The sequence below is a fragment of the Dermacentor silvarum genome, chromosome 11, assembly GCF_013339745.2.
Source record: "Dermacentor silvarum isolate Dsil-2018 chromosome 11, BIME_Dsil_1.4, whole genome shotgun sequence".
NCBI lineage: Eukaryota > Metazoa > Arthropoda > Arachnida > Ixodida > Ixodidae > Dermacentor > Dermacentor silvarum.
Window position 1 is genome coordinate 46,081,216 of NC_051164.1, and position 25,625 is coordinate 46,106,840.

General features: G+C 47.8%; 1 protein-coding gene across 1 annotated transcript in view; it reads right to left on the bottom strand.

The window, feature by feature from the left end:
* Positions 1-548: 548 nt before the first annotated feature.
* LOC125941300 (uncharacterized) overlaps positions 549-25,625 on the bottom strand; it is a 54,087-nt gene continuing 29,010 nt past the window's right edge. The window contains exons 3-4 of the mRNA XM_049658292.1: positions 3,120-3,246; positions 549-738 (exon numbers count right to left, since the gene is read on the bottom strand). Coding sequence (XP_049514249.1) covers positions 549-738; positions 3,120-3,246 — 317 coding nt within the window. The remainder of the gene's footprint in view (positions 739-3,119; positions 3,247-25,625) is intronic.

The window sequence follows — 25,625 nt, forward strand, 5'->3', positions numbered from 1 at the left end:
TGTAATCAGTTCAGCCGCATCTCAAAAAACGTCCACAGAAGTGTCATGTAACCTTCCTGCGCACATTTCTGTCGAGGATTCTGTATGCACAACGAAATCCGCACTGTGTACACTGATAGGACGTTTTATCCACGTGATTGTAGCGGTGACGACTAAGATTTGTGTTGTACTTAAAGGATTGATTACATATTTTGCATACGAAAGGTCAGTCCCTGCTATGTGATTTGAGGTGCCGCTTGAGTTCCTGATCGCTTTTGAATGGTTTAGTACATTTTTCACAGGCATAGGGCTTCTCGTCTGTGTGAGTGCGCTGGTGCTGATGGAGAGTCGTCCAGCGCGCGAATGATTTACCACATGTTTTGCAACTGTAGGGTCTCTCGCCTGTGTGCCCGCGCTTGTGGTTATATAGATGATGAGACAGGCGGAATGATTTACCACATATTTCGCATATGTAGGGTCTCTCGTCTGTGTGCGTGCGGTAATGTTGAGCTAGATGGTCAGCCCGGTGGAACAATTTACCACACGTTTCGCATTTGTGGTTCTTGCCGCTACGCTTCCGGCAACGTTTTACGAACTTTTGCTTTGCCACAGCGGATGGGTCGCAATGGTCTGCAAGTGTGGGCTTCATTGCCCGTGTGTCCGGTGGCGTGCCCCTGCAAGGCATCCCGTTTGCTTGAAACCTTCCCATAGACACCGCAGACATCTTGCCGTTCCATTTCTCCAGTTCCATTAGCACTCCTGCAAGTAGACGAACAAGGCGTACAAAATGGCTAGCCTGTTACGTGTGAATAAAACACGTATAATGAACTTCTTAGTTAATTACTTTACGGCAGATATTGCAGCAGTAATTGGAATGCCTGACAATCCTGCAAGTGATGTCATCGAATGCGAGGAAAACATTGACCACTTATTGTGCCGCTGTCCTCAACTTAAAGCACAAAGGCAATCTATGACTATCGCATTCAACAAAATGTATGATCGTCCTCTGAGTGAACAGATTATACTAGAAAACCGTCCCTACCGATCATCGGCTCAGAAGGCAGTAGAGGCACTTCTGTGCTTTCCGAGAGCATCTGGTTTGTACGAGCGCCTTTGACTCATTAGTACGGTCCGTGCTACGTCTTCATACACACACCCTCTCTCTCTCTCTCTCCACTATTTCTATTACTCTTCTCCCTTTCCCGATGTAGAATAGCCAACCGGACTCTTGATTGATGAAAGTCCCTGCCTTCCTTATATCCCTCTCTAACTCACGCGTTAATGGTAAGGCGACTTGCTCAATCTTAGAGGCAACTTGCTACGCTTCTACATTTAGCGCTGGATTTGAGCTCTCGATTGGCTCAAATTGAACACCGGTGCTTTTGGTGGTCTATGACGCTAAATTTAAAATAGCGAACTATCTTCGTTCAAGTCGCAAGTAACAAAAAGCCTGTTTTTATTACATCATATATCGCCTATTTGTAACAGGTGCAGGTGAATTGAAATATCTGTTAGTGATGGTTAGTAAAGAAGAACAACAATTTTACTGACTGACGTATGGGTGTGGTATAGAAACTTCCCTTTAGCTGTGGCCATTTCGACGTAGGGAAAACAGGGCGGTGTATCAATCAGAGGCTAATAGAACATAAAAGAGCCTTGAGTCAATAGCGAACCTATCGCCCTCCAATCTTTCCTTACACTGCCAAGGTTGCCAAGATTGTCACTGCACGCCAGAGTTAGATGAATGCGCGATACTGTACTGACGTAGGAATGAAGATATGCATCTAATTGTCGAGGCTTGGCATATCAATATTGCTTAAAGTGCGTGCGTGAGTCAGCCTTCGATTAGCTTACATAAGGAAGAGATGAATTTCCTCAACAGTTATCTCACGTAGACCTGCACGTTTATCCGATTGACACGTGTTCCTACCATTCCAGAGCATGCGCGGTTGAGTTTTGTGTCTCGTTTTTCGCCTCAGTGCTTCATTGAGTTGATAGTTGGTGTTTGTGTTGTCCAGTTCTCTTATCTTGTGTCCGTGTGTGCACACCTTACCTTTATTGCATTAGGAAGCTTTGCAATTTTATAATATTGCGTTCACGTCAACCAGATTGCCAGTCAGAGCCGTATGAATCAATGGAGCGGTGAAATAATCGAGAACCCGACGAGATCTGAATATGAGGCGCGCCGTACTGGGGGACTCCGGATTAACTTCGACCACCCTGATTACTGCCTGCGTATTGACGCTACATTGCATTCGCAAACTTAGGCATAATCTGTTTCATTTGATGAGCCTTCTTTTAGATGAACATCTTTGCTTCTGACTGCCTTCATATATTTTATAACGGGAGTAAGTAAGTTGGTAACAAACCTGGAAGTGTACCCCACATTGCAATGTGTTAACACTATGGAAAATCGGGCGAGATTGTATAGCTTCATGCTTGCGCAGTGGGGTGTTCATAGTGCCGTGCGGTGGTCCCTCTTTTTATAGCGTTAGCTACACTGGCCTAGCCAAGCCCGTTTCGCGCGGCACATCAAGAGCCGTGCTGCGCATGCGCAAGGATCAGTGATGTCACACGGCTTGCGCACCGGAGCCACCGGAGCCGGCACCTATCGCGCACTCCACCGCCGCCGCGCGCGACTCACCGCCACCGGTCTGCGCATTCCAGAGGAGTGACGTCGTAGCCGTGGTAGACGCACTGGCGCCGGCGCGCGCTCGCTGTGCAGTCGCCCTCTGACACTGCGCTGGAGCCGCTGCGCTTCTGACTGGCGTTTGTGGGTGTCATTGGAGCAGCAGTAAGCATGACAATAAAGCTAATCCTTGACAATCTAGACAACCAGGAAAGCTAAAAATAATCAGCTGAACCTTTGCTAACGCTACGTATATCCTGGCATAGCCGAGCTAAGCCACTGCAAAATTTTTTAGTCTGTCCGTGTCCAGTTGCGCTGTTGTAATCATGAAGTATGTTGACGCGAGCTCCAACTGTCGCATGATGAAAACTGCTGACGTGGTGCCTGTTTCAGGCATCACAGCTAGCCGTTCCCGGGAACAGTTAGAGCGTCCAGGCATAGTTGCACCACGGCAAGCATTCATTGTCGTCTCGGAGTTTATTTGCAATGAAACTTTTTAATGTGTGCTTACCTGGTGCCGTCTTCTAAGAGGGCTGGTGCTTCCGCCATGCCAGCACGGCTCGTGCTGGGCCTTGCGTTATCGGCACTGGTGCTATTCCCTTGAAGCAGGGAACCAGTGCTTCCATTGTCAGTGGCACCTGTATGGCGTGAAATAACAGCAACGGTCATCATTCGCCGCTGTGGAAGGGTGATTCATAGAAAATAACATTTTATTCAGATGGATGGTGCGAGGTAAGAAGTGTTTGTTCATAGGGGAAACTTACTGCAGTGCTTGCGTACATGGCGCTTTTTCTTTCTAAAACACTGTCTTGAGCGCATGCAAGAACTTTGTGCCGATGAGGGAGCCGAGAACGAGAAAGCTTCTGCAATGTTCGACTCTTCTGACGAATACTAAGCTCAAACTGACACCTCGGACAGAACAGGAAAGTATTCGACGCGACCAACGGCATGTCCGCTTCTTGTGCCTGCAACCCTCCACCTAATATATTTGCTGTAGTATCCAGGCATAAGTCCATGAGATGCTTCACTAAGTGCACGCTTTTTGTTCAACTATTACAAACGGTATACATTCCCCGTTGCAGTCAAGGACAAAAAAAGTGAGAGGACACATTTCAACCGAGAGGCAACAGTGTTTTCGTTTGAAGCATACCCTAAAATTCGTGACCTCCTATATATGATACAAGCCTGCGTCAGTCAAAGACGTACTTTCTTTCAGTAACCGTTTATCCGATGCCCATTTACTGACTCCCGTAGCTTAAGTTACCAAGAAAGCTCAGGCTGTAAGCAGTGCTTGTTTAGCAGCTGATTACGAAAACGAAAACGGCTGGTATCTCCTACACCCTTGTGCAGGCCATCGATAGACTAGAAGAGAACTTAAAAAAAAAGATTGCTCAATTAGCACACGTAACAGCTGTGCTGCCGGCGCCAGATCAGCTTGGAAAGCAGTGCAGAAGTGTTAATTCACGGGGCAATGCCTCAAAGCATAAAAATACGTTAAAATGCGGACTTTATAGTCAGTACTGCAAGAAATGGAGCTAAGGACACACCGTCCCTAAATGTACAAACATTGCGTGAAGTTAAAAAAACAAGATAATGCGAGAGATCAAAAAGGCGAAAATTACAGAAATGCCCTCCTCTGGATAACCGTCCACACTTGGCGGTGTTGGTAAAGTGCGTCCTTATGCGCAATAAATTTGCTGCAGCCAAGGTGCATTTATTGCACCTATGTGCCATGTTTGTTGTCAAGTGCATTCGCAAGTTGCACCCGTGTCAAACGGCCATCGCCTGCGTACCATCGACGCTGTAAGTCCGATCGCGTATTGGCCCGCGCTGCGTGTTCCACTGGTATGGACAAGAGCCATCAGAAATCCTGCAATAAATAAAAGTATTGGTCTTAGACACTTCTTAGACAAAAAGTTGAAATTAGAACGTGCAGAAGTGGAAGCTCGTGGGAGTTGGTCAATCAATAACGGAACGACTGCGCAGCGCAAAAGACAAGGCCGGTAGAAATGACAACACAGGCGCTGATTTACGAAACCGCCACAAGTATATCTTTTATACATGAACCAAATAATAATAGAAACATCATTTACATGACGTCACACTCCTCAAGACCCCTTATCTCATCATGGCCACGTATTTTATTTCGTTTTTGTTGAGGAAAACTGAGGGCACGCTGATGCAAAGGTCACCCAACCGCTGTTTGTTGTGAGCCTCTATAATCTCACAGGTGAGGTGTTCTCGGTGATTAGGAATTACGGCACATTTACCAAATTGAGTTGCAGAACCGTCGTCTCTGCAGTGGACGTTAAGATAATTTTGGACTGCTTTGTGAACATGGTAAAAATGCTCTTTCAATCAGTCATTTAAACGTCTGATCGTTGTGGCCAAGGTACTTCCTTCCGCTAGCTAATGGAACCATATGAACCACACCCACAGCGCATGCTACAAACCACCTCCTATGGTTAGTAGTGCACATATTTCGTAGTGTGGCATGACCCTTCCCACGCCTGCAGAGCGCTGGTAATTTCTCTGGAGCAAAAAAAAAAAAAAAAACAACTTTCACATTTACTTTGTTGCCTATGTTGCCTATCACACTGTGCGGAATCTTGTGCAAGTGCAGAACACCTCGACTCGCATCTTGTCACTGGCAGTGCAGTCTGCTCGTGCTTTGGTTCCTTGCTTGATTTTCTTTAATATATTTCATGTTGCCGAAGCAAAAAAAAAAAAAAAGCTCGGGATATCCTGCACATGTCAGACGGGAGGCCTGCGCAAGGAGACTGCGCTCTAAAGAGTGGCCTCAAGGGAGAAAGCAAGAGAAAGGCAGAAGGCAGGGAGGTTACCCAAAGAGTGGCCTCAAGAGTTATTTAAATCATTTGTGAAGCAAGGATTCAGAACGCCATGTTTTACCAACTTGGCAAGGGCTGATAGATAAGGCAACATACAGAAAACATTGTGTTACGGAGAAACTCAAAATTACTCCAGCTCTGGAGACGAAAACATTCTTTTGTCGACGCGACGGTGTACGCGCACGGACGCAGAATATGTGCCGGGGTATCCATGTACAGCTTCACTAAAACGATATGTCGGCTCAGCAGTTTAACACAGAATCAATAGCCGCGTGGGCTTTTGAGTCAAACACGTCATTTGGTAAAAAGGAAAAACCATACAGCAAAACAGTATATGGGGCGTGAACTAGTCACATGACGTTAGAAGGATGGAACGCTAGTGTGTTGGCACCCGTCCATGATCAGTAATAAGCAACAAAAAAAAAAAAAGAAAAAGACGCAAACCTCTGCAAAGAAAATAGGACCACGCGCTGCTCTCAGCTGAGAAAATTTACACAATAATGGCTACGGAGCAACCCCTAACTGTGGAACTTCGGCATAAGTGATAACAAAGACTGTCACTTGCGCACCTTGTGTCTATGCTAACTGCTAAGCTAGTCGTATGTTTTTCACGTACTGCAGACAGCAACTGGCCACTTTTCAAACAGACAAGACAATTAAAGTTGATGGAGTGAGCATACGAAGTTTGACCTTCCAACCAACAAATTTCCGCCCATTAAATAAGCGGGAGGCAGCTTTGGTATCAGTTGCTTCACGCTGCGTAAAAGAAAAGAGACAGCGGAGCTGATGGGCACCTGGCTTTTGGGCTGAGCTCAGCACTGCCAAGTCATCCCCAGCATTTTCCAGAATTTATCGCGAAGCGCGGCCTCCTCGCGACCGCCCAAAGATAGTCATCATCATCATCATCATCATCATCAGCCTATATTTATTTCCACTGCGGGACGAAGGCCTCTCCCTGCGATCTCCAATTACCCCTGTCTTGCGCTAGCGTATTCCAACTTGCGCCTGCGAATTTCCTAACCTCATCATCCCACCTGACTTTCTGCCGTCCTCGACTGCGCTTCCCTTCTCTTGGTATCCATTCTGTAACCCTAATGGTCCACCGGTTATCCATCCTACGTATTACATGGCTTGCCCAGCTCCAATTCTTCCGCTTAATGTCAACTAGAATATCGTCTACCCCCGTTTGTTCTCTGATCCACACCGCTCTCTTCCTGTCACTTAACGTTACTCCTAAGATTTTTCGTTCCATTGCTCTTTGTGCGGTCCTTAACTTGTTCTCGAGCTTCTTTGTTAACCTCCAAGTTTCTGCCCCGTATGTTAGCACCGGTAGAATGCAATGATTGTACACTTTTCTTTTCAACGACAGTGGTAAGCTCCCAGTCAGGATTTGGCAAGATAGTACGAAGCATCTTTGAGCATCCTATGGCTTCTACTGATCGAACGCCGCGCACGCGCTTACATAGCTATTACCTCAAGGTGATCGCTTGCGCCGATCAAATCGTTAGCACGGCGCAAGCGCGTGCAGACGACGCAAGGCATGCACCACCCTTGTGAATCTATGTGATGCTCCGCGTTTACAAATCTCGCCAGCAGTTGGCGCTCCGCGGACCGCTCGCCACGCGCTCGTGTGTTCCCTCTAGGAGGGGACCGTACTCTACATAGTCGAAAAATTTCCTTTTATACCCACTTGTCATTCGGCACGGTTGCTTGTCCTTTGCATTGGTTGCCTAATGGCAATTAATGCAAACGGACCCGGAATGGATCGCACCCGGAATTGAAGCCGGGACTTCGCGCTAAAGCACCGCAACGCCACAGCCACGTGAAGTACAATAATCAGACATGAATAAAAAAATTTTTTCTTCGATGAATACATTCGCTTCATGGTGTGACAGAAATCGTATCTTTACGGCTTAACCGCTGACTTTGCGTTGAGCATGGCGATATATCAGCGCTGCCCAAGCATCGACGCGCATAAAGCTAAGAAATCCGCCGATTTAAAAGCTCAAGTTCACTGCCAAAATGGCACGTTTTAGGTGGGAGCGAATGTATAGCTGTTAAAGACTATTCTGGGTCGAGTGTGGGTGACCGCATTCTATGAAAATTTGAAAAGCGAGCTCACGTTCTGTAGGCACCCAAAGTAGATGAAGCACCCTGGGTGTTATCACGGCTTGTACTTGGGGTTGCTTCGTCCGTTGAGCTGAACGCAGGAGGCGTGCTTCTTTCTTCAGCCATGCCTGACGTTTCGATGCCATGGAATAGGCATATATTCGCAACTGCGCGATGTTGAATCCCCGCGCATGCGCACTCAATCCCAAGAAACAACGCCAACAAATAAACATTTTGGCACTTCGACATTTGGAATAAAAGGACAGCGCATATCTGAAAAAAAAACGAGCCAATATAGAGTACGCCACTAGTCTCAAGCTAAATTGCAAATTTTTGAGCGCTAACACAGCCCCCCCCCCCCCCCCCCGATAGCCCTCGCTATCTATCCGCAAAATTATCTAACCAAGCTAGCTCTCACTTCCACAAATAAAATAAAATAACGCCGGCAGATCGCACGCCCTCTGGGAATCTATGTCATGCGAAGCAGTGTGAGGGGACACCCCCAAGTTAACGAAATGACCATCAGAGCACCAAGACGTGGGCGGCAGTTTCATGCGCAACATGACACGCATGTCATGACATTCCTGTCGTGAGTTCCTCAGCACTCCCTCTAGCTACATCTATTGTCGGGTACAACTTTAGAAGGCAGCGGCATGTGGCCGTCAAAGGCGGATGCACGTGAACCTACACCAATGAGCGCGCACTATAGACAGACGTCATAAGCGGGAGGGCCGGTGACCACGCCGACGGAGAACATGGCAGCCCGCGCATGGAACTGGGCCGAGTCGCGCCAGTGGGGCTTTTTCTTTAGTCGCGGAGGCAATAGGCTGCCACGCTTCGGTCATCTGGGCGGGACCTCTCCTGTCTTCATATGTTGTACCCGACTATAAGCGACCTTAAGGCGAACACCATAGTCATACTCATGAATACGAGGTGCTACCCAAAAGTTTAGGGAAATTGAAAAGCACGGGTAAACTGAGTGCGGTACACATTTCTGCCTCTAGGTGTGGCTAGCAGTATGCCTTGAGGATCAGTGTGCTGAATGACTTGCATCGAAGAAGTTCTGCTTTCCGAAGGGTTGTTTTACAACCAAATGTTTCACTTATTTGGCGCACTTCTCAGCAACCAACATGGCAGACTTAAAGAAGCGAATAATTTGGATCAGGTTTTGTTTTAAACTTGGCAACACTGCGGCAGAAACTCGTCGTGTGCTAGAGGACGCTTTTGGAGTCGACGTCATGTGCCAAAGTATGACGTTCTTATGGCATAAATGCTTCAAAGAGGGTCGAATGTGTGTTGATCACGATGAACGTTCTGGACGCCCGTCAATGAACACAACACCGGAAACCATAACGGAAGTACGTAAGGCTATCCTTGACAATCACAGGCGAACTGTAAATGAATGATGTCTGCGACATTGTAGGACAGTTGTACGGCACAGTTCTGCGAATTTTGTCGGATGTTTTGAACATGAGGCGCATTTCTGCAAAATTCGTGACAAGACTGCTCAGCGACGAACAGAAGCTGCACCGTGTTTCAGTCTGTGAGGAACTGAAGCAACAAGTCAGAGACAATCCCACATTCTTCTCCAGTGTAATAACAGGGGATGAGACATAGGTTTATGGCTATTATCCTCAAACCAAACAGCAGTCGTCGCAATGGAAGTCTCCAAAGTCTCAGCGGCCGCAAAAGGCACGTCAAGTTTGTGGGAATGTGAAGTACATGCTCACTGCTTGTTTTTTTTTACGTACATGGAATTACCCACAAGGAATTCTTACACCCTTCACAAACCGTCAATCGTGAGCTTGACTGTGATGTTTTGAGGTGCTTAAGAGAGAGCATTCGTAGCAAGCGTCCGGAGGAGTGGAAGAACAACTAGCTTCTTCATCACGACAATGTGCCCCCTCACACATCACTCTTTGTTCGACGTTTACTGACTTTCAGACAAACCACAGTACTTCCGCACCCACGCAGTTCACCTGAACTCGCCCCTTGTGACTTTTTCTTGTTACCGAAGTTCAAGTTGAGGCTTAAAGGACGTCGGTTTCACAATGTTGAGGAGATCCACTCGGGATCGCAGGCGGTCCTCAACACACAGTCGCCTGGAGCGCTCCATGAACACATGAAATCACTGCAGAAACGCGGGATCGGTGTATACATACTCAAGGAGACTACTTTGAAGGATACCGGGCAGATTAGACCTTTTGGTCAACACTTTTCTGCGACTGAATTCCTGGAACATTTTGGTAGCACCTCGTACGACTTCGACCATCAACCTTTAGCCTTTTCTTTCACTTAGTACCACATTCGAATCCATTCCATTGGTTTTTGAGTGTTAATCCTTTTTTGCTGAGCCATTCTCATTTTTGCTGAGTGATGGTCATCATTATGACTTCTACCACAATTCTTTAGTGTTTGCTTCACTTAATGCCAACGTCCAAACCCATTTCAGTGGTTTTTGAGTATTATTCTTTTTCGCTGAGTCATTGTCATTTTTACTGAGTTATGCTCAGGATTATGACCTCTACAACTATCCTTTAGTATTTCATTCACCGAGTGCCTACGTCCGAACCCATTCCAGTGATTTTTGAGTGTTAATATTTTTGTTTCGCTAAGTCATTGTCATTTTTGCTGAGTCATGCCCATGACTATGACTTCTACCACCATCCTTTAGTGTTTTATTCACTTAGTGCACACGTCCGAACCGAATATATTGATTCTGTAAACTGCGACCAGTCGGCTGATTCAGAAATACGAGCATGCGGGCAAGCGTGTTGCTGCATTTTTAAAAATTTTTATTCACAGAATACTGCAGGCAATCAAGAAGCCCTAGCAGGAATGAATATAGATACATTCAAGTAATAGAAGTATACGCGTACATACAGTACAGATGGATCAATACAATTACACCAAGTACTACAACAACAACAAAAACCAATTAAGGCAGAAAGATTGGTAACCAAACGAAACTAAACGAGGATGCCTTTACACACCTATAAACTCTACAATAAAGGACCCAATTATTAGGTTAGGTTATACAATAAGGATAGTGAAAAGGTACCAAATACTGTACCAAAAACAAGGCAACAACGTCCCAATAACAAATGAGCACATAAGGAAACAAGATACCAACAAAGCAGAAAAAAACACTACGTCCTATGTAACCATTTGCTCGATTATCTCGGTGCTGTGTAGCCACGCCGATGGAAGAAGGTTCCACTCATTTACCGTGCGTGGAAAAAAAAGGAAATTTGAACGCATTAGTTCTGGCACTGAAAGTGGTAAGGGACTCAGCGTGGCGATGCCTTGTTTCTCGAGTGAAGAGGGGCGATATGTAATCATCTGGATTTAAAGCTAGTTTCCTGTGCTTCAGCTGAAAGAGAAACTTTAATCTCTGAATCTTGCGCCGAAGCTGCAATGTTTGAATGCCATGCTGACGCATTAAGGTGGTCGGGCAGTCTGGCTGTCGATACATTGAATAAAGAAACCGGATAGTTTTCCGCTGGATCCTCTCGAGTGCATCGATGTTCAGCTGCGTGTGCGGATCCCAAACAAAAGCTGCATATTCAAGCTTCGGTCGAATAAGCGACGAATATGCAAACCGTTTTGCCTCGACCGATTTCTTTTTTAATTTATGTCTGAGGAAACAGAGTTTGCGAAAGGAGGACGCGCAAACGTTTCATATGTGTGAATTGCATTTCAATGTGTTTGTTATAGTTACACCTACGTATTTGAAGTTTGTGACCTCAACAAGAGGCTGTGACGCAAGCGAGTACGGAAAAGGAAAACAATTGAATTTTGTACTTATTTTCATAAAGACAGTTTCCTGGGCATTAAGAGCCATGTCCCATTATTCACACCACTTATGGATTTTCTGTAAATATAATTAAGCAATGCTTGATCCTCACAACATTTTACTTCAATAAATAACACACAATCATCAGCAAAAGGTCGGATACAAACTGGCCCACTAATTACATCAAAAATATCATTTATGTATATTAAGAACAACAAGGGCCCAAGGACACTTCCTTGTGCTACACCTGATCTCACTAGTAGTTGCTGTGAGTAATGGCCATCGGTACTTACAAACTGCATTCTGTCGCTTAAATACGCTTCAATCCAAGAAACTATGAATTCGGGTAAGCCTAGAGACTGAAGCTTGAAGATTCGATTTGCATGACATACAAGATCAAATGCCTTCTTATAATCCAAGAATATAACGTCAACCTGACCTGACTTATCCAGAACCGAGGCGAAACTATGAACAACTGTTGCCAACTGGATGACTGTGGAGAGCCCCTTTCTAAAACCATGTTGAAACGGGGTTATTATGTTATTATGGGCTAAAAAGTTGTTTACGTACTTCGCGATGACATGCTCCAGAATTTTACATAATGACGACGTCAATGAGATTGGTCGATAGTTTGTTAATAGCATGGCATCTCCTTTTTTGAAGACAGGAACGATTCTAGAAATTTTCCAATCAGTAGGAATGTTAGCTGTTGACAGGGACACAAGAAAAATAACGACTAGAAATTTAGCAAGTATCTCGGCATACCGGCGAAGAAAGGGGTTCGGTATATTATCAGGTCCAGGTGAAGATTTTGTCTTTAAATTAAGTAACATAGAAACAACACCAGGTTCTAATATAAGGGTGGATATTTCGTAGCCGTTTTTAGGGCCCCGCTGTAACGGTTCCGTTTGGCTAGAAAAAACACTGTGAAAGTAGTGATTGAACTTCTCAGCTATACTACGTTTGTCATCGATAGTCACGCCATCGCACACAATGCGATCAACTGACTTCTTTTTGTGGAAAGGCATCGCCAAAACTTCTCAGGAGAATTTCTAATGAAATTAGGAAACGCGTAGTTGAAGTAATGGTGCTTAGAGTTATAGATTGCCTCGTTCAACCTTGTCAGTGTCATTTCCGCTGTGTTACTATTTCATTTTTCTCGTTTTAGTCTTTTAATTCTTCGCTTGAGATGTAATATGTATCCCTTGTTACCCAAGGATTGTTTTTGCGCGTTTTTAATTTTATTTGGCACGAAATTATCAAGACAGTACGCACACAAGCCCTTAAGTGATTCGACATCATGTCCTTGAAAGTTGTATAGGTTATGAAGCAGATAATCCAGAATACTTTCGTCCTTAGCAAGAGAGAAGTCTTTATCCAGCCCTTCCACAGTGATTCGACATCATGTCCTTGAAAGTTGTATAGGTTATGAAGCAGATAATCCAGAATACTTTCGTCCTTAGCAAGGGAGAAGTCTTTAATCAGAACTTGAGTGACAATTTTTTTTTGCACCTCGAGGGAGCACGTAAAACATACCATACGGTGGTCCGAGATGCCTTCCTCTACAGTTATACTGTAATTTTCAATCGAACAGCTGATAAAAATAAGGTCTAGTATTGAAGTAGAATTATTTGAATGCGAGTTGGTTGATTAAGAATCTGGGAAATGTTAGCACTGAGCATAATGTCAGACACGTAATCAACATGTTCACATTTGTCATAATTCGAGAATGGCCGATTCCAATCGGCATTTGGAACGTTAAAATCCCCAGCTATAATGCTTCTGTCATTCTGAAAGCTCGCCACGTGATCACACAGCCGATGCCAAAATTCAGGGGGAGAAACGGGCGCACGATAAACTGCAATCAGAAAGAAAGAACGTTGCTGACATGATAACTTCAGCGTGATACTTTCGTGGTGATCAATTTTGTGCGTCAGTAAAGCCGGTATATCTCTTTTCACATGTACTGCAACTCCCCCTCCCCGTGAACGTCTGTCTTTTCGAAAAACTTGATACGAGCGAGGAAAAACATTTTCTTCGTCAATTTCACTGTGCAACCATCTTTCTGTGATTACAATAACGTGGGTAACATAACTTAGAAGGATGAATTCAAGTTCAGAAGCTTTGTTTACAACGCTGCGTGCATTTATGTTTAGGAGCCGAAAGTCAGATTCTTGAGTCTGCTCTTGTCACTTTTCATAGGAACGCTTCTCGCGGCTCGGCATTTTAACACGGCAGTTCTTGCTTTCGTCCCAATAATACAGATCACCATCGATCCGCAGTTTATTATGTGTAAGTGTTACTCTCTTGCCTTGTTCTTTTTCGCTTTTGGCGCTATTCCACAAAAGCTTTCTTTTCCTCGATGTATTAGGCGAATAGTCATTCTGGGTGGATAACTTCCTTCCTTTTACCTTATATGCGTTTTTCAGTGCTTCTTTTTCATTATAATCCTGAAAATATACTATCACAGGTCTCAGTTTACGTATCTTTCCAAGGCGGTGAATTCTTCCCACTGATTTGCAGAACGCATTTAGATTTTCGCAAAGAACCTCAGTAACAGCTTTCTGTTTCAGATCCTGTTCAGTCTATTTTGAATTTTCAGCTACACCGAAGACAATAAGGTTAGATAAGGTGTCCTCAAAGTCAACGACCTTCTCAAGAAGGAAACTAACAGATTTTTCAATTTCGTCTATGGGAGCGGTTCTCCTTTCCAGCTCAGTGAACCGGCGATTAAATTCAGTAAATAAGCCCTGCAAACTATTCTGCTGGGTTCTAAGTGCTACAACTTCAGCAACTAGTGTGTTCTGACCTTCCAGCAACTACTTTAGCATCTCCTGAGTAGTACGGCAAGGATTTAATTCCACATCCTCACATAGAAGTAGCATGCACACGCAAAACACTTCACGAGCAATGTCAATGCACTTCATGGGGCACGGCAAGACCACAAGGCTACGGAAGTCACTCCTAATAGTACAATAACTTTCACCAACCTGCGCGAACCAAAAAAGGTGCTCATAAGGCAACATGCCGAGGGTTGGTCCGCCGTGCCCACTGAAGCGAAGATTCTGCGATACCCGCCGTGGTTGCTCAGTGGCTATTGTGTTGGGCTGCTCAGCACGAGATCGCGGGATCGAATCCCGGCCATGGCGGCAGCATTTCGATGGGGGCAAAATGTGAAAACACCCGTGTACTTTGATTTAGGTGCACTTTAAAGAACCCCAGGTGGTCCAAATTTCCGGCGTCCCCCACTATGGCGTGCCTCATAATCAGATCGTGGTTTTGGCACCTAAATCCCGATAATTAAAAAAATATAAAGATTCTGCGATGCGGCTTCCATAGCAAGTGGATGAGACGTGAACAGCCCAGGAGATGGCGCTCCAGCGATGCCGTCAGAAGCCCAATGGAGATAGTGGCAACACATCTCTGGCACTTCCTGATCGTAGCTGCACGTGTCAACACTGCTGTTGTAGACGGGAAGAGCCAGATGGGCGGCAATTCCAACTTGAAAAATTGTTGCAGTGGCTTAGCTTGGCTATGCCAGGATATACGTAGCGTTAGCAAAGGTTCAGCTGAAGGTCCGAGTCGCACTGGCGCTTTCGCAAAGTTTCACAGTATATTCAGTCGATCGGCGAGCCTTGACGTCATCGACGGCGTTTTGTTGTTGCTGCAGGGGTGGTCGGGCACGTCGCTCAGCCTCCTGGCGACGCCGCTTTGCTAGACGTTCGTCCCTTTGCTCCAGTGTCTCCGCAGCACGTTTATCCTTCTTCTGTTCATTCCTCTTACGCTCAACCGCTAATTGCCAGGCAACTACTTCGGGATCCGATGAGTCAAGCTTCTCCGTTCTTCTGCGCTGTTGAGCAGCATTTGCGCTCTCCTCCTCCATGGCTATACCACACTGGCAAACGCCAGTCAGAAGCGCAGCGGCTGCAGCGCAGTGTCAGACGGCGACTGCACAGCGAGCGCGCGCCGGCGCCAGTGCGTCTACCACGGCTACGACGTCACTCCTCTGGAATGCGCAGACCGGCGACGGTGAGTCGCGCGCGGCAGCGGCGGAGTGCGCGCGAGGTGCCGGCTCCGGTGGCTCCGGTGCGCAAGCCGTGTGACATCACTGATCCTTGAGCATGCGCAGCACGGCTCTTGATGTGCCGCGCGAAACGGGCTTGGTTAGGCCAGTGTAGCTAACGCTACAAAAGGAAAGCCTGCATGTACCGAAAAAGGTGCTCGTAAGGCAACATGCCGAGAGTTGGCCCGCCGTGCCGACTTAAGGAAACGCTGCTAGGAAGTGGTCATTTACGTAATTTTGATGCATTCTGTTCCAAGTAAGGAAGAAGCACAACCGAGTCAAGCGCTAAATGAATGTGAGAATATGAAGTGTGTGATACCTTGCAATTACTGGCCTGCTTATTTAATAAGCAGGCGCCGGATGTTACAAGAGCGTGTTCTATGAGTGGATCTGTCGCATCGCAACGAGGGTCTCCTCGAAAATTGTGGTGCATTGAATCTACCAGCCATAAAATGCTGCTTTTGTTGGCCAATTCTTTGCTACCCCTCGTAAATTCACCTTTTAAATTGTTCCCTCCTGTTCTTCCACGTAACAATATGTAATTAGGTTGAATGCACTATAGAGAAGAGAGTGTAGCCACCCTATCAAATAGAAATACTCGTATAGACGCTGTCTAGAGAGGCGCTTCTTGAGGGACGGAGTCAGAGGAAGACAAATCCTCTGGGCACCGGGCCACTCTGGCCTGCCGGGTAACGCGAATGCGCATGACGCGGCTCGAGGTTTGGCGGACCAAGACGACGTCACCAACACCAACGCGGACGCATTCGCAATCCGCCGGTCGGGCAGAGATAGGCTCGTGTCCTACAGGAAAATTATAGATGATTACAGACTAGCACACTTAGATGCCCGTAAGCACATTGCTCGTTAAACAATTGGCAATCGTGGCTTGGCGGCTAATACAAACCAACACTCCCCTACACCATTCCCTTCACTCACTATCACCCAGCCATATACACAGACATATGTAAGCATTTTAACAACAGATGACCTTCTAACCATAATCTGGGCATGCCGAAAGAAACAATAAAATAACAATAACAGGTCAGAAAAACGACAACAAACTTTAATAATACGAGATGAGGAGCAATGGGAGACCATGCGGCTCAGCTCAGACCCGGATGTTCAAGCAAGACTACTCCAAATCGCTGAAGACGACGCAGCGGCCCAGGAGCTGCCGGCCGGCGTCTTAAGTGGAGAGGGGGAAGGTTTACAGTCTTTACGCCCTCCTCTAACCACATTTTGGGCAAAATAAATTTATTTCTTTCTATCTCCCGCAACTCTGGGTTCGCGGCTCTTCGCTGACAAGCCCTCACGCTAGAATCGGACGACGAGCATCGCTTACCCCCTTTTCTTGGCAGGGGAAGGGCTGGTGATTTTGCCTCTTTGGGTCCAACGTGTGACAAGGGTAGTTCAAGGGCACCTTACAGGCCTTCGAGCCCACAGGGGTATGCGCCATTGTGCTTGGACTCATTCTGCACAGTCACCAGGATCGGCCCACTTGACACTGGTACGCGCCTTTGAGCTTGGACCCTTTCCGCACTGTCACTATGATTGGCCCACTTTTCAGCGTGACGCCACCACCACTGCCGCCGACACTTGTGAGCCTATAAAGCTTCGCTTAAAAGCGATCGAGGAGAGGAAAAGGCGGCCGGCGAATTTTCCCGTATGGGTCAGTCTGGCGTTTACGCAAAGCCCAAGCGAAAACGTGTGCCTCCACCGAAGGATCTTAAACGTCCCTGGCACTCGGCATAGGCTCAACTACTCTGATCGTCTTTTCCCCGGACAGGGCTTTAAGCCGGGCACCGGTAAGCACGGGAGGATCCGAAGCCCATGTGCTGGAGTGAGTGGTGCCACGGCACACCAAGACACAAGTCCCTGCGATGCAATTTTGTGCAAACCACAGCGTGATGCTTACACAGCAGAATGGACATGAAACGTCACCCTAAATAATTTAATAATTTTACTGTGTGTTAAATATTATTGCGAGGCGACGACAACATGGCCATTGGTTTTGCTGTTCATAATTCCAGTTCCCCAAGATACCCTCAACCGACAATTCATGTTGCTGTCGGTTTAAATATTTCGTCAATGAACGAAACAACACTTTTTCTGACGTTTTCTTTTTTTATTTCAAGGCATTTTGTGAACATCTCGAATTTCCGCAGTAAAAGTTTTTGAGAACTAAGTGGTTGTCTGCTACTCGCCTCATTCTTATCTTACTGCGCAGAACTGAAAACACGTCTGGGGACGCCAGATGTTCTTTAAATTAGGGCACCATTTATTTAAATGATCTGTTCTTCAAAGCATCTTTTTACAACGGAGCTGTTATACGCTAGTTTCCAGCGTATGACTGTGTACGTAGACCGAGCTCGTAGACCAAGAACTCGTCGTCTTCTTCCACAGCTGGCTCGCTGGTGCCACTCGGCGCAACCGCGCGAACGCGCTCGTGCCACTGCTCACGCGTTCGTAGTCGTCTTACACAGCAGGCTCCGCTGCCGCTCATCATTCCAGCGTAGCATTTCACGTCACTTCTGTCGTCGTAATGAGGAGGCCGCGTTTACGGGGGTATGAACCATTGCTTAAGGGTTCATCTTCATCATCAGCCCATATTTAGGTCCACTGTAGGACGAAGGCCTCTCCATGCGATCTGTAATTACCCCTGCCTTTCGCTAGCTGGTTCCTGCGAATTTCGTAACTTCATAACTCCACCAATTTTTCTGCCATCCTGGATTGCGCTTCCCTTCTCGTGGAACGCATACTGTAACTGTAATGGCCCACCGGTTATAGATACTACACACTACACGGCCTACCCAGCTTCATTTCCCAATATCGCTCCAATATCGTTTGCTCACTGATGCACACCACTATCTTCCTGTCTCTTAACAATTGGCTTAATATTTTTCTTTCCACCGCTCTTTGTGCGGTCCTTAACTTGTCCTCGAGCTTACTTGTTTACCTCCACATTACTGCCCTTTATGTTATCACTGGTAGAATGTGATGATGGTACACTTTTATTTTTAACGGCTCACAGTCAGGATTTGGCGATGCCTGCCGTATCCACTCCAACCCAATTTTATTCTTCTGTAACTTTTCTTCTCATTATCAGGGTCCCCTGTGCGTAATTGACCTGAATACACGTGCTCCTTTTCGGATTGTAAAGGCTTACTAGGGATCCTGGATTCTGGTTCCCTTCCAAGTATATTCAACGTTAGCTTTGTCTTCTGCATATTAATCTTCAGCCCCACTTTTACACTTTCTCGGTTAAGGTCCTCAATCATTAGTGGGAAGTGGTCCCCAATTGTTGCTGAGCGGGACAATGTCAATCTGCAAACCCAACGGTGCTGAGATATTCTTCGTTGATCCCCAATCCTAAGGCTACCCAGCCTAAGAACTTCAATACTCCTTTTAAGCATGCAGTGAATAGTATTGGAGATATTGTGTCTCTTTGCCTAACCCCTTTCTTAATACGTAGCTTTCTACTTTACTTGTGGAGAACTACTGTACCTATGGAATCTTTGTAGACATTTCCTAAGGTATTCACGTATGCTTTCTGTAATCCTTGATTTGGCAATGCATGTGTCATAATATATTGCACGCGGGAGTGGCAAACACAAACATATGAAGACAGTGTGCCGTGTGGTGGCGAAGAGGACGACGACTCTTGGCCAATACCCATGGGTGGGTATGTACTTTAAGGTCGTCATCATCATCATCGACACCGATTGGTGAACGTCGACAGTGGCGCCTCAAGAAGCGTGGCTCGAGAGAGCGTGGCCCGTGGCGTGAGAAGTGCGCGAGGTTCGGCGTTCGATGGCGGAGCTTCCTCGCCGCGTCACTACGTCTGCACCCCAATCAAATCTAGCACCAGCTGAGAGGCCACCTCGTCCAGTTCTTCCGCTGGGCAACTGGTCCAGGAGGGCTGGCGGTCCTGAACCTGGCTGTTCGAGCGTTCGGGTGAGCGGTCACAGGGTTACCTCGTCCAGTTCTTCTGCTGGGCAACTGGTCCAGGAGGGCTGGCGGTCCTGAGCCTGGCTGTTCGAGCGTTCGGATGAGCGGTCACAGGGTTACCTCGTCCAGTTCTTCTGCTGGGCAACTGGTCCAGGAGGGCTGGCGGTCCTGAGCCTGGCTGTTCGAGCGTTCAGGTGAGCGGCCACAGGGCTACCTCGTCCAGTTCTTCTGCTGGGCAACTGGTCCAGGAGGGCTGGCGGTCCTGAGCCTGGCTGTTCGAGCGTTCGGGTGAGCGGCCACAGGGCTACCTCGTCCAGTTCTTCTGCTGGGCAACTGGTCCAGGAGGGCTGGCGGTCCTGAGCCTGGCTGATCGAGCGTTCGGGTGAGCGGCCACAGGGCTACCTCGTCCAGTTCTTCTGCTGGGCAACTGGTCCAGGAGGGCTGGCGGTACTGAACCTGGCTGTTCGAGCGTTCGGGTGAGCGGTCACAGGGCTACCTCGTCCAGTTCTTCTGCTGGGCAACTGGTCCAGGAGGGCTGGCGGTCCTGAACCTGGCTGTTCGAGCGTTCGGGTGAGCGGTCACAGGGTTACCTCGTCCAGTTCTTCTGCTGGGCAACTGGTCCAGGAGGGCTGGCGGTCCTGAGCCTGGCTGTTCGAGCGTTCGGATGAGCGGTCACAGGGTTACCTCGTCCAGTTCTTCTGCTGGGCAACTGGTCCAGGAGGGCTGGCGGTCCTGAGCCTGGCTGTTCGAGCGTTCAGGTGAGCGGCCACAGGGCTACCTCGTCCAGTTCTTCTGCTGGGCAACTGGTCCAGGAGGGCTGGCGGTCCTGAGCCTGGCTGTTCGAGCGTTCGGGTGAGCGGCCACAGGGCTACCTCGTCCAGTTCTTCTGCTGGGCAACTGGTCCAGGAGGGCTGGCGGTCCTGAGCCTGGCTGTTCGAGCGTTCAGGTGAGCGGCCACAGGGCTACCTCGTCCAGTTCTTCTGCTGGGCAACTGGTCCAGGAGGGCTGGCGGTCCTGAGCCTGGCTGTTCGAGCGTTCGGGTGAGCGGCCACAGGGCTACCTCGTCCAGTTCTTCTGCTGGGCAACTGGTCCAGGAGGGCTGGCGGTCCTGAACCTGGCTGTTCGAGCGTTCGGGTGAGCGGCCACAGGGCTACCTCGTCCAGTTCTTCTGCTGGGCAACTGGTCCAGGAGGGCTGGCGGTCCTGAACCTGGCTGTTCGAGCGTTCGGGTGAGCGGTCACAGGGTTACCTCATCCAGTTCTTCTGCTGGGCAACTGGTCCAGGAGGGCTGGCGGTCCTGAGCCTGGCTGTTCGAGCGTTCGGGTGAGCGGTCACAGGGTTACCTCGTCCAGTTCTTCTGCTGGGCAACTGGTCCAGGAGGGCTGGCGGTCCTGAGCCTGGCTGTTCGAGCGTTCGGGTGAGCGGTCACAGGGTTAACTCGTCCAGTTCTTCTGCTGGGCAACTGGTCCAGGAGGGCTGGCGGTCCTGAGCCTGGCTGTTCGAGCGTTCGGGTGAGCGGCCACAGGGCTACCTCGTCCAGTTCTTCTGCTGGGCAACTGGTCCAGGAGGGCTGGCGGTCCTGAACCTGGCTGTTCGAGCGTTCGGGTGAGCGGCCACAGGGCTACCTCGTCCAGTTCTTCTGCTGGGCAACTGGTCCAGGAGGGCTGGCGGTCCTGAACCTGGCTGTTCGAGCGTTCGGGTGAGCGGTCACAGGGTTACCTCGTCCAGTTCTTCTGCTGGGCAACTGGTCCAGGAGGGCTGGCGGTCCTGAGCCTGGCTGTTCGAGCGTTCGGGTGAGCGGTCACAGGGTTACCTCGTCCAGTTCTTCTGCTGGGCAACTGGTCCAGGAGGGCTGGCGGTCCTGAGCCTGGCTGATCGAGCGTTCGGGTGAGCGGCCACAGGGCTACCTCGTCCAGTTCTTCTGCTGGGCAACTGGTCCAGGAGGGCTGGCGGTCCTGAGCCTGACTGTTCGAGCGTTCGGGTGAGCGGTCACAGGGTTACCTCGTCCAGTTCTTCTGCTGGGCAACTGGTCCAGGAGGGCTGGCGGTCCTGAACCTGGCTGTTCGAGCGTTCGGGTGAGCGGTCACAGGGTTACCTCGTCCAGTTCTTCTGCTGGGCAACTGGTCCAGGAGGGCTGGCGGTCCTGAGCCTGGCTGATCGAGCGTTCGGGTGAGCGGCCACAGGGCTACCTCGCCAGCTGTGAACGTGACCCGGTGGGCTGCCGCAGTGTTCTCCGGGGCGCAAACCCCGCCATCGGGTAACTGGACACGCGGAGGCTGCTTTACATCGACTGTGGCGCAGGGCCACATGAGCTCCACAAGGCGATCCGACCCTGTAGTTCGACCCTGCTGTCCAACCCAGCCGTCCGACCCTGTTGTCCGACATTGCTGTCCGACACTGCTGTCCGACACTGCTGTCCGACACTGCTGTCCAACACCGGTTCCTCGACGTCTCCGACATGGCGACACCTGCTTCTACATGAACTGTAGGCCGACTACATTTGAATAACTTATATTAGCTGCATATCTTATAGAACTTATTTTGGGGAACTGTTGCCTATGTGCTGTTTCAAAGTATTACGTGTGTCCAATACAAGTCTGATGTGTGTTTGTGCTTCTGCGTGCTGCTTCTATCTCTTTCTGGAGTGATCCTGCACCCAAGAACATCACAGCATCTATGACTGCTGGTATCGCGTAAGGGGATATGATCCGCTTATTGTGTTACGAGACGGACAGATTTTTTAACGGAGGTGATACGCGAAATGTGTGTGCGTAGCTGTCGTCACAATGAGCACGAATTAGGAGAATAAATATTTTCGTACCTCGGTTCAAAATTTAGCGTCGTTGCCGCGGAGTACGCCGATGTCTGTGCCGTGCAGAGTCAGGACGGAATCGTTGTCGCAACGGTCTACGCTTATCCCGGGACATCAAAGGGAGACTTGAAGAACTTTATGATTAACGTCTTTGGCTGCATCACCCCTACCGGCTCCACTGCGATCGTATTTGTGAGCGATTCCAATGAAGACCTGTCTCGGCCAGACGGAAAGTGATTCTTGGCGTTTGTCTGGGAAAGTTTCGGCATTCATTGCCATACAAATCGGTGGGCCTACCACACGTCATCGGCACTGCATAGACTTCACGTTCGCAAAAAACGTTTCTTGCGTCGTTACAGAAGCCATGGCCGTCTACCCTATAGAACACAAACTATAGTCAACTTAGAAAATAATAAAGATGGTAGAAAATGACAATTCGTGCGGTACGTGTTTTTATTTAAATCAGTATAGTTTATCACCATATCAGCTTATGCTGGTCATCCACCTTCACAGAGCAGAAATTCACTGAATGTCTATGCTGCTTTCGCATAAGCTGGCTAGCGAGGCCAAATTGACCAGGAGTGGCTATTTCCCGTAATTTTGAGTGCGTTGATTAGTACGGAAACAGGTGTTTTCAAGCTCGCAGGCAGTACTTCGAAAATACGTGGGCACCATATAGTTCGGAATCTAGAGAGGGCGTTTATCTTGCCGGTAACTTGAGTTGCAGTTCCCAACTTATGTACTTCCTGGCATACATCATGATGTTATGTATTTGGGAAGCAGTAAGCTGTTTGTTAGAGGGCTGTCGCCTAAAACAGATAAAATGGTGTTCAGCGCACATAACAATGGCCCTACAATACGTAACTCGCTACCAATACGTCTTTCCGTGGTTGGGACTGTTCTGCATTCACATGACTAATTGGGGGCAATCTTTGAGCAGTCAATGGGTATGGCGCTATCTTTGGATCCGCCGTATGACCTCTCACATGTTTCTACTTCCAACTAAATCAGTGCCTAAATACGCGTTCCTCAATAAAATAAAAATCTGCCTGTCTCATGTCGGCGGCAATTTCTAAATTTATTAGCGCGTACCATTGTGAGCTTTTTTGGCGCTCTTGCGAGTTCCAGACCATTTAGCACTACGAGGCGTGTTCGAAAAGTATCCAAGCTTTAGTCAGCAGAAGCACATATTGATTAGGAGGTACAATACCCTAATACCCTTCAATGTATTCTCCTTGGTTACGCACACTTTTCCCAGCGCTCCCGCTATCCTTGGAAACGCATCTGGAAAGTCTTTTCGAATGGTGATCAGTCGGGCCCTTCACATTCCGCATGATGCCTTTTCGTGACTCAAATCGGCTTCCTTTCACTTCGGTAACAGCCAAAAGTCACATAGAGCCATGTCAGGGGAATAGGAAGCCTTACGAACCATAGGAATGATGTGTTTTATGAAGAAATTCTGAATGACGAGAATGGGCAGGTTCGTTATCTTGATGAAGCTGCCAAGTTTTTACTGCCTATAAATCTGGTGGTTTGCTGCGCACAACATCACGGAGGCGACGAAGATCCTTCTGGTGGTATTCCTTTGTGATGGTTTGGCTTTGTGCGTACTCATGATGCACCACCCCATGCGCGTCGAATAAAAACCCTAATATTACCTTGACATTGCTGCGCGCCCACCGTCCTTATTTTGGCCTCCAGAATGCCGCATGATTCCAATGTGACGGTTGCATCTTGCTGTCTGGGTCGTACACCTAGACCGACAACTAATCGCTGTGGTCACGGTATTCATACAGTTGAAGTTTGAGGTTTATTGAATGCTCAGTACAGATACATAAGTATAGATATGTAGTACAGAAAAATGTACCGTAGTGAAAACACTGTCGGGGGCGCGGGGTGTATAATCTTAAAAAACACCAATACTACTTAACAGCAGAAAAGCAGCAAAATATAAACACACAAAATAGAAATACAAATGGAAATACACTTCGAGGCGCAAGAATAATACAATGGAAAATATAAAACGATAGGGAGAAGGGATAAGCTGAAGTAGGAAAAGAAGCAAACAGTATTCAAAACGACAGAGTTGAAGTTGTGTTTCGATAGACGGTGCTATAGTTGAAACATGAAATTGCGAAGCTGATGTTTCAATGACGATATAGAGAAGGCACACTTAATGTTATAAAGCGAGGAATTGTAAAGTTTGATTAAAACAAATGCTACTCTTTGAGAACCATAGTTATTCCATACCTTGGGGAGTATAGATTTATTATTTGAGAAACATCGCGTAATATTTCAATTAGTAAGGTGTTGGATAATACATTTTAGAAGGTTGTGGTCCTTAGCTGCTTGATAAGCAAATGTGCAGATATCAAATGTGATTTTATTGTCAATATTCAGTATGTGGAGTTCCCGCTACAAATCAGTAAAATGTGAACGTCGGTTGCTCCAGGTGAGAATGCGAATCGCTTGATGCTGTAAAAGTTGGAGAGAAGAAAGGTGGCAATGATATGTTCGATCCCAGGAACAAATACAATAATTTAAACGTCTGTGAATGAATGCTTATTACAAGGTGACCAAATTAGTCAAGTCAAAGTAACATCTTGTTTTCTTGTAGGGTCAGAAGTCAGTTCGAAGTAGGTTTTCACTGAGTGCGCGTCCGCTTATCGGGGTCCAAATCTAAACACGGTGGCCAAACTGGTACTCCACATACCGTGGTCGAAGATTGTAGCGTCCACTGTCCGTCCATGGCTGGTGCTTGATGAGTAGGCGGGCGAGCTGTGCTTCTTCGGCGTGCTGCAAACAGGTGGCGTCTTCAAGATCCTCTTCGGCGGTGACGTGCGGTAATATTACGTTGAGAGCTTTGCGGTCCTTCCGCGAACTAGCTCGAGCATCGTGATCGGAATTGTTTCCTATCACGCCGTTCCAGTCAAGTTGTCAAGTTTTCACCGGTGTCATATGGTTGTCTGCCTTGCTGTGGACGCAGAGTAGCCGACGAAACCTTGTAGTGCTATCTCACGGTATGGGCATCGGCAAAAGACATGGCCGGCTTCTCCGCAGTGGTAGCAGTGCGGGCGATGGTAGGGTGCACGTCTGTCTTTCTCGGGGCGTTGCATGGTATGATGATTATGTGCGTTGGCGGCTGCAACTGCCGATGGAATTGCGGAGTTACGGCACTCTGGTTCGGGCGTCGATGGGGACACAGATAACGGACGACAACGACGTATGTCATCATTTCCGGTGTGAGCCGCGGCAATTCAGGGACTCTAAATGACTGCTGGAACACCTCTCAGACGACGTCAACAATTAGGGCTACATGAGGCTGCGCCTATTAGAACATATTATGCATTTCTTCGGGTACAACGGCTCTGGTGGCTTTTCCGAGCTCATTGGAGCCTAGTGCTCAGATTTTTCACTTCGGCGAAAACACTAGGTGGTTAT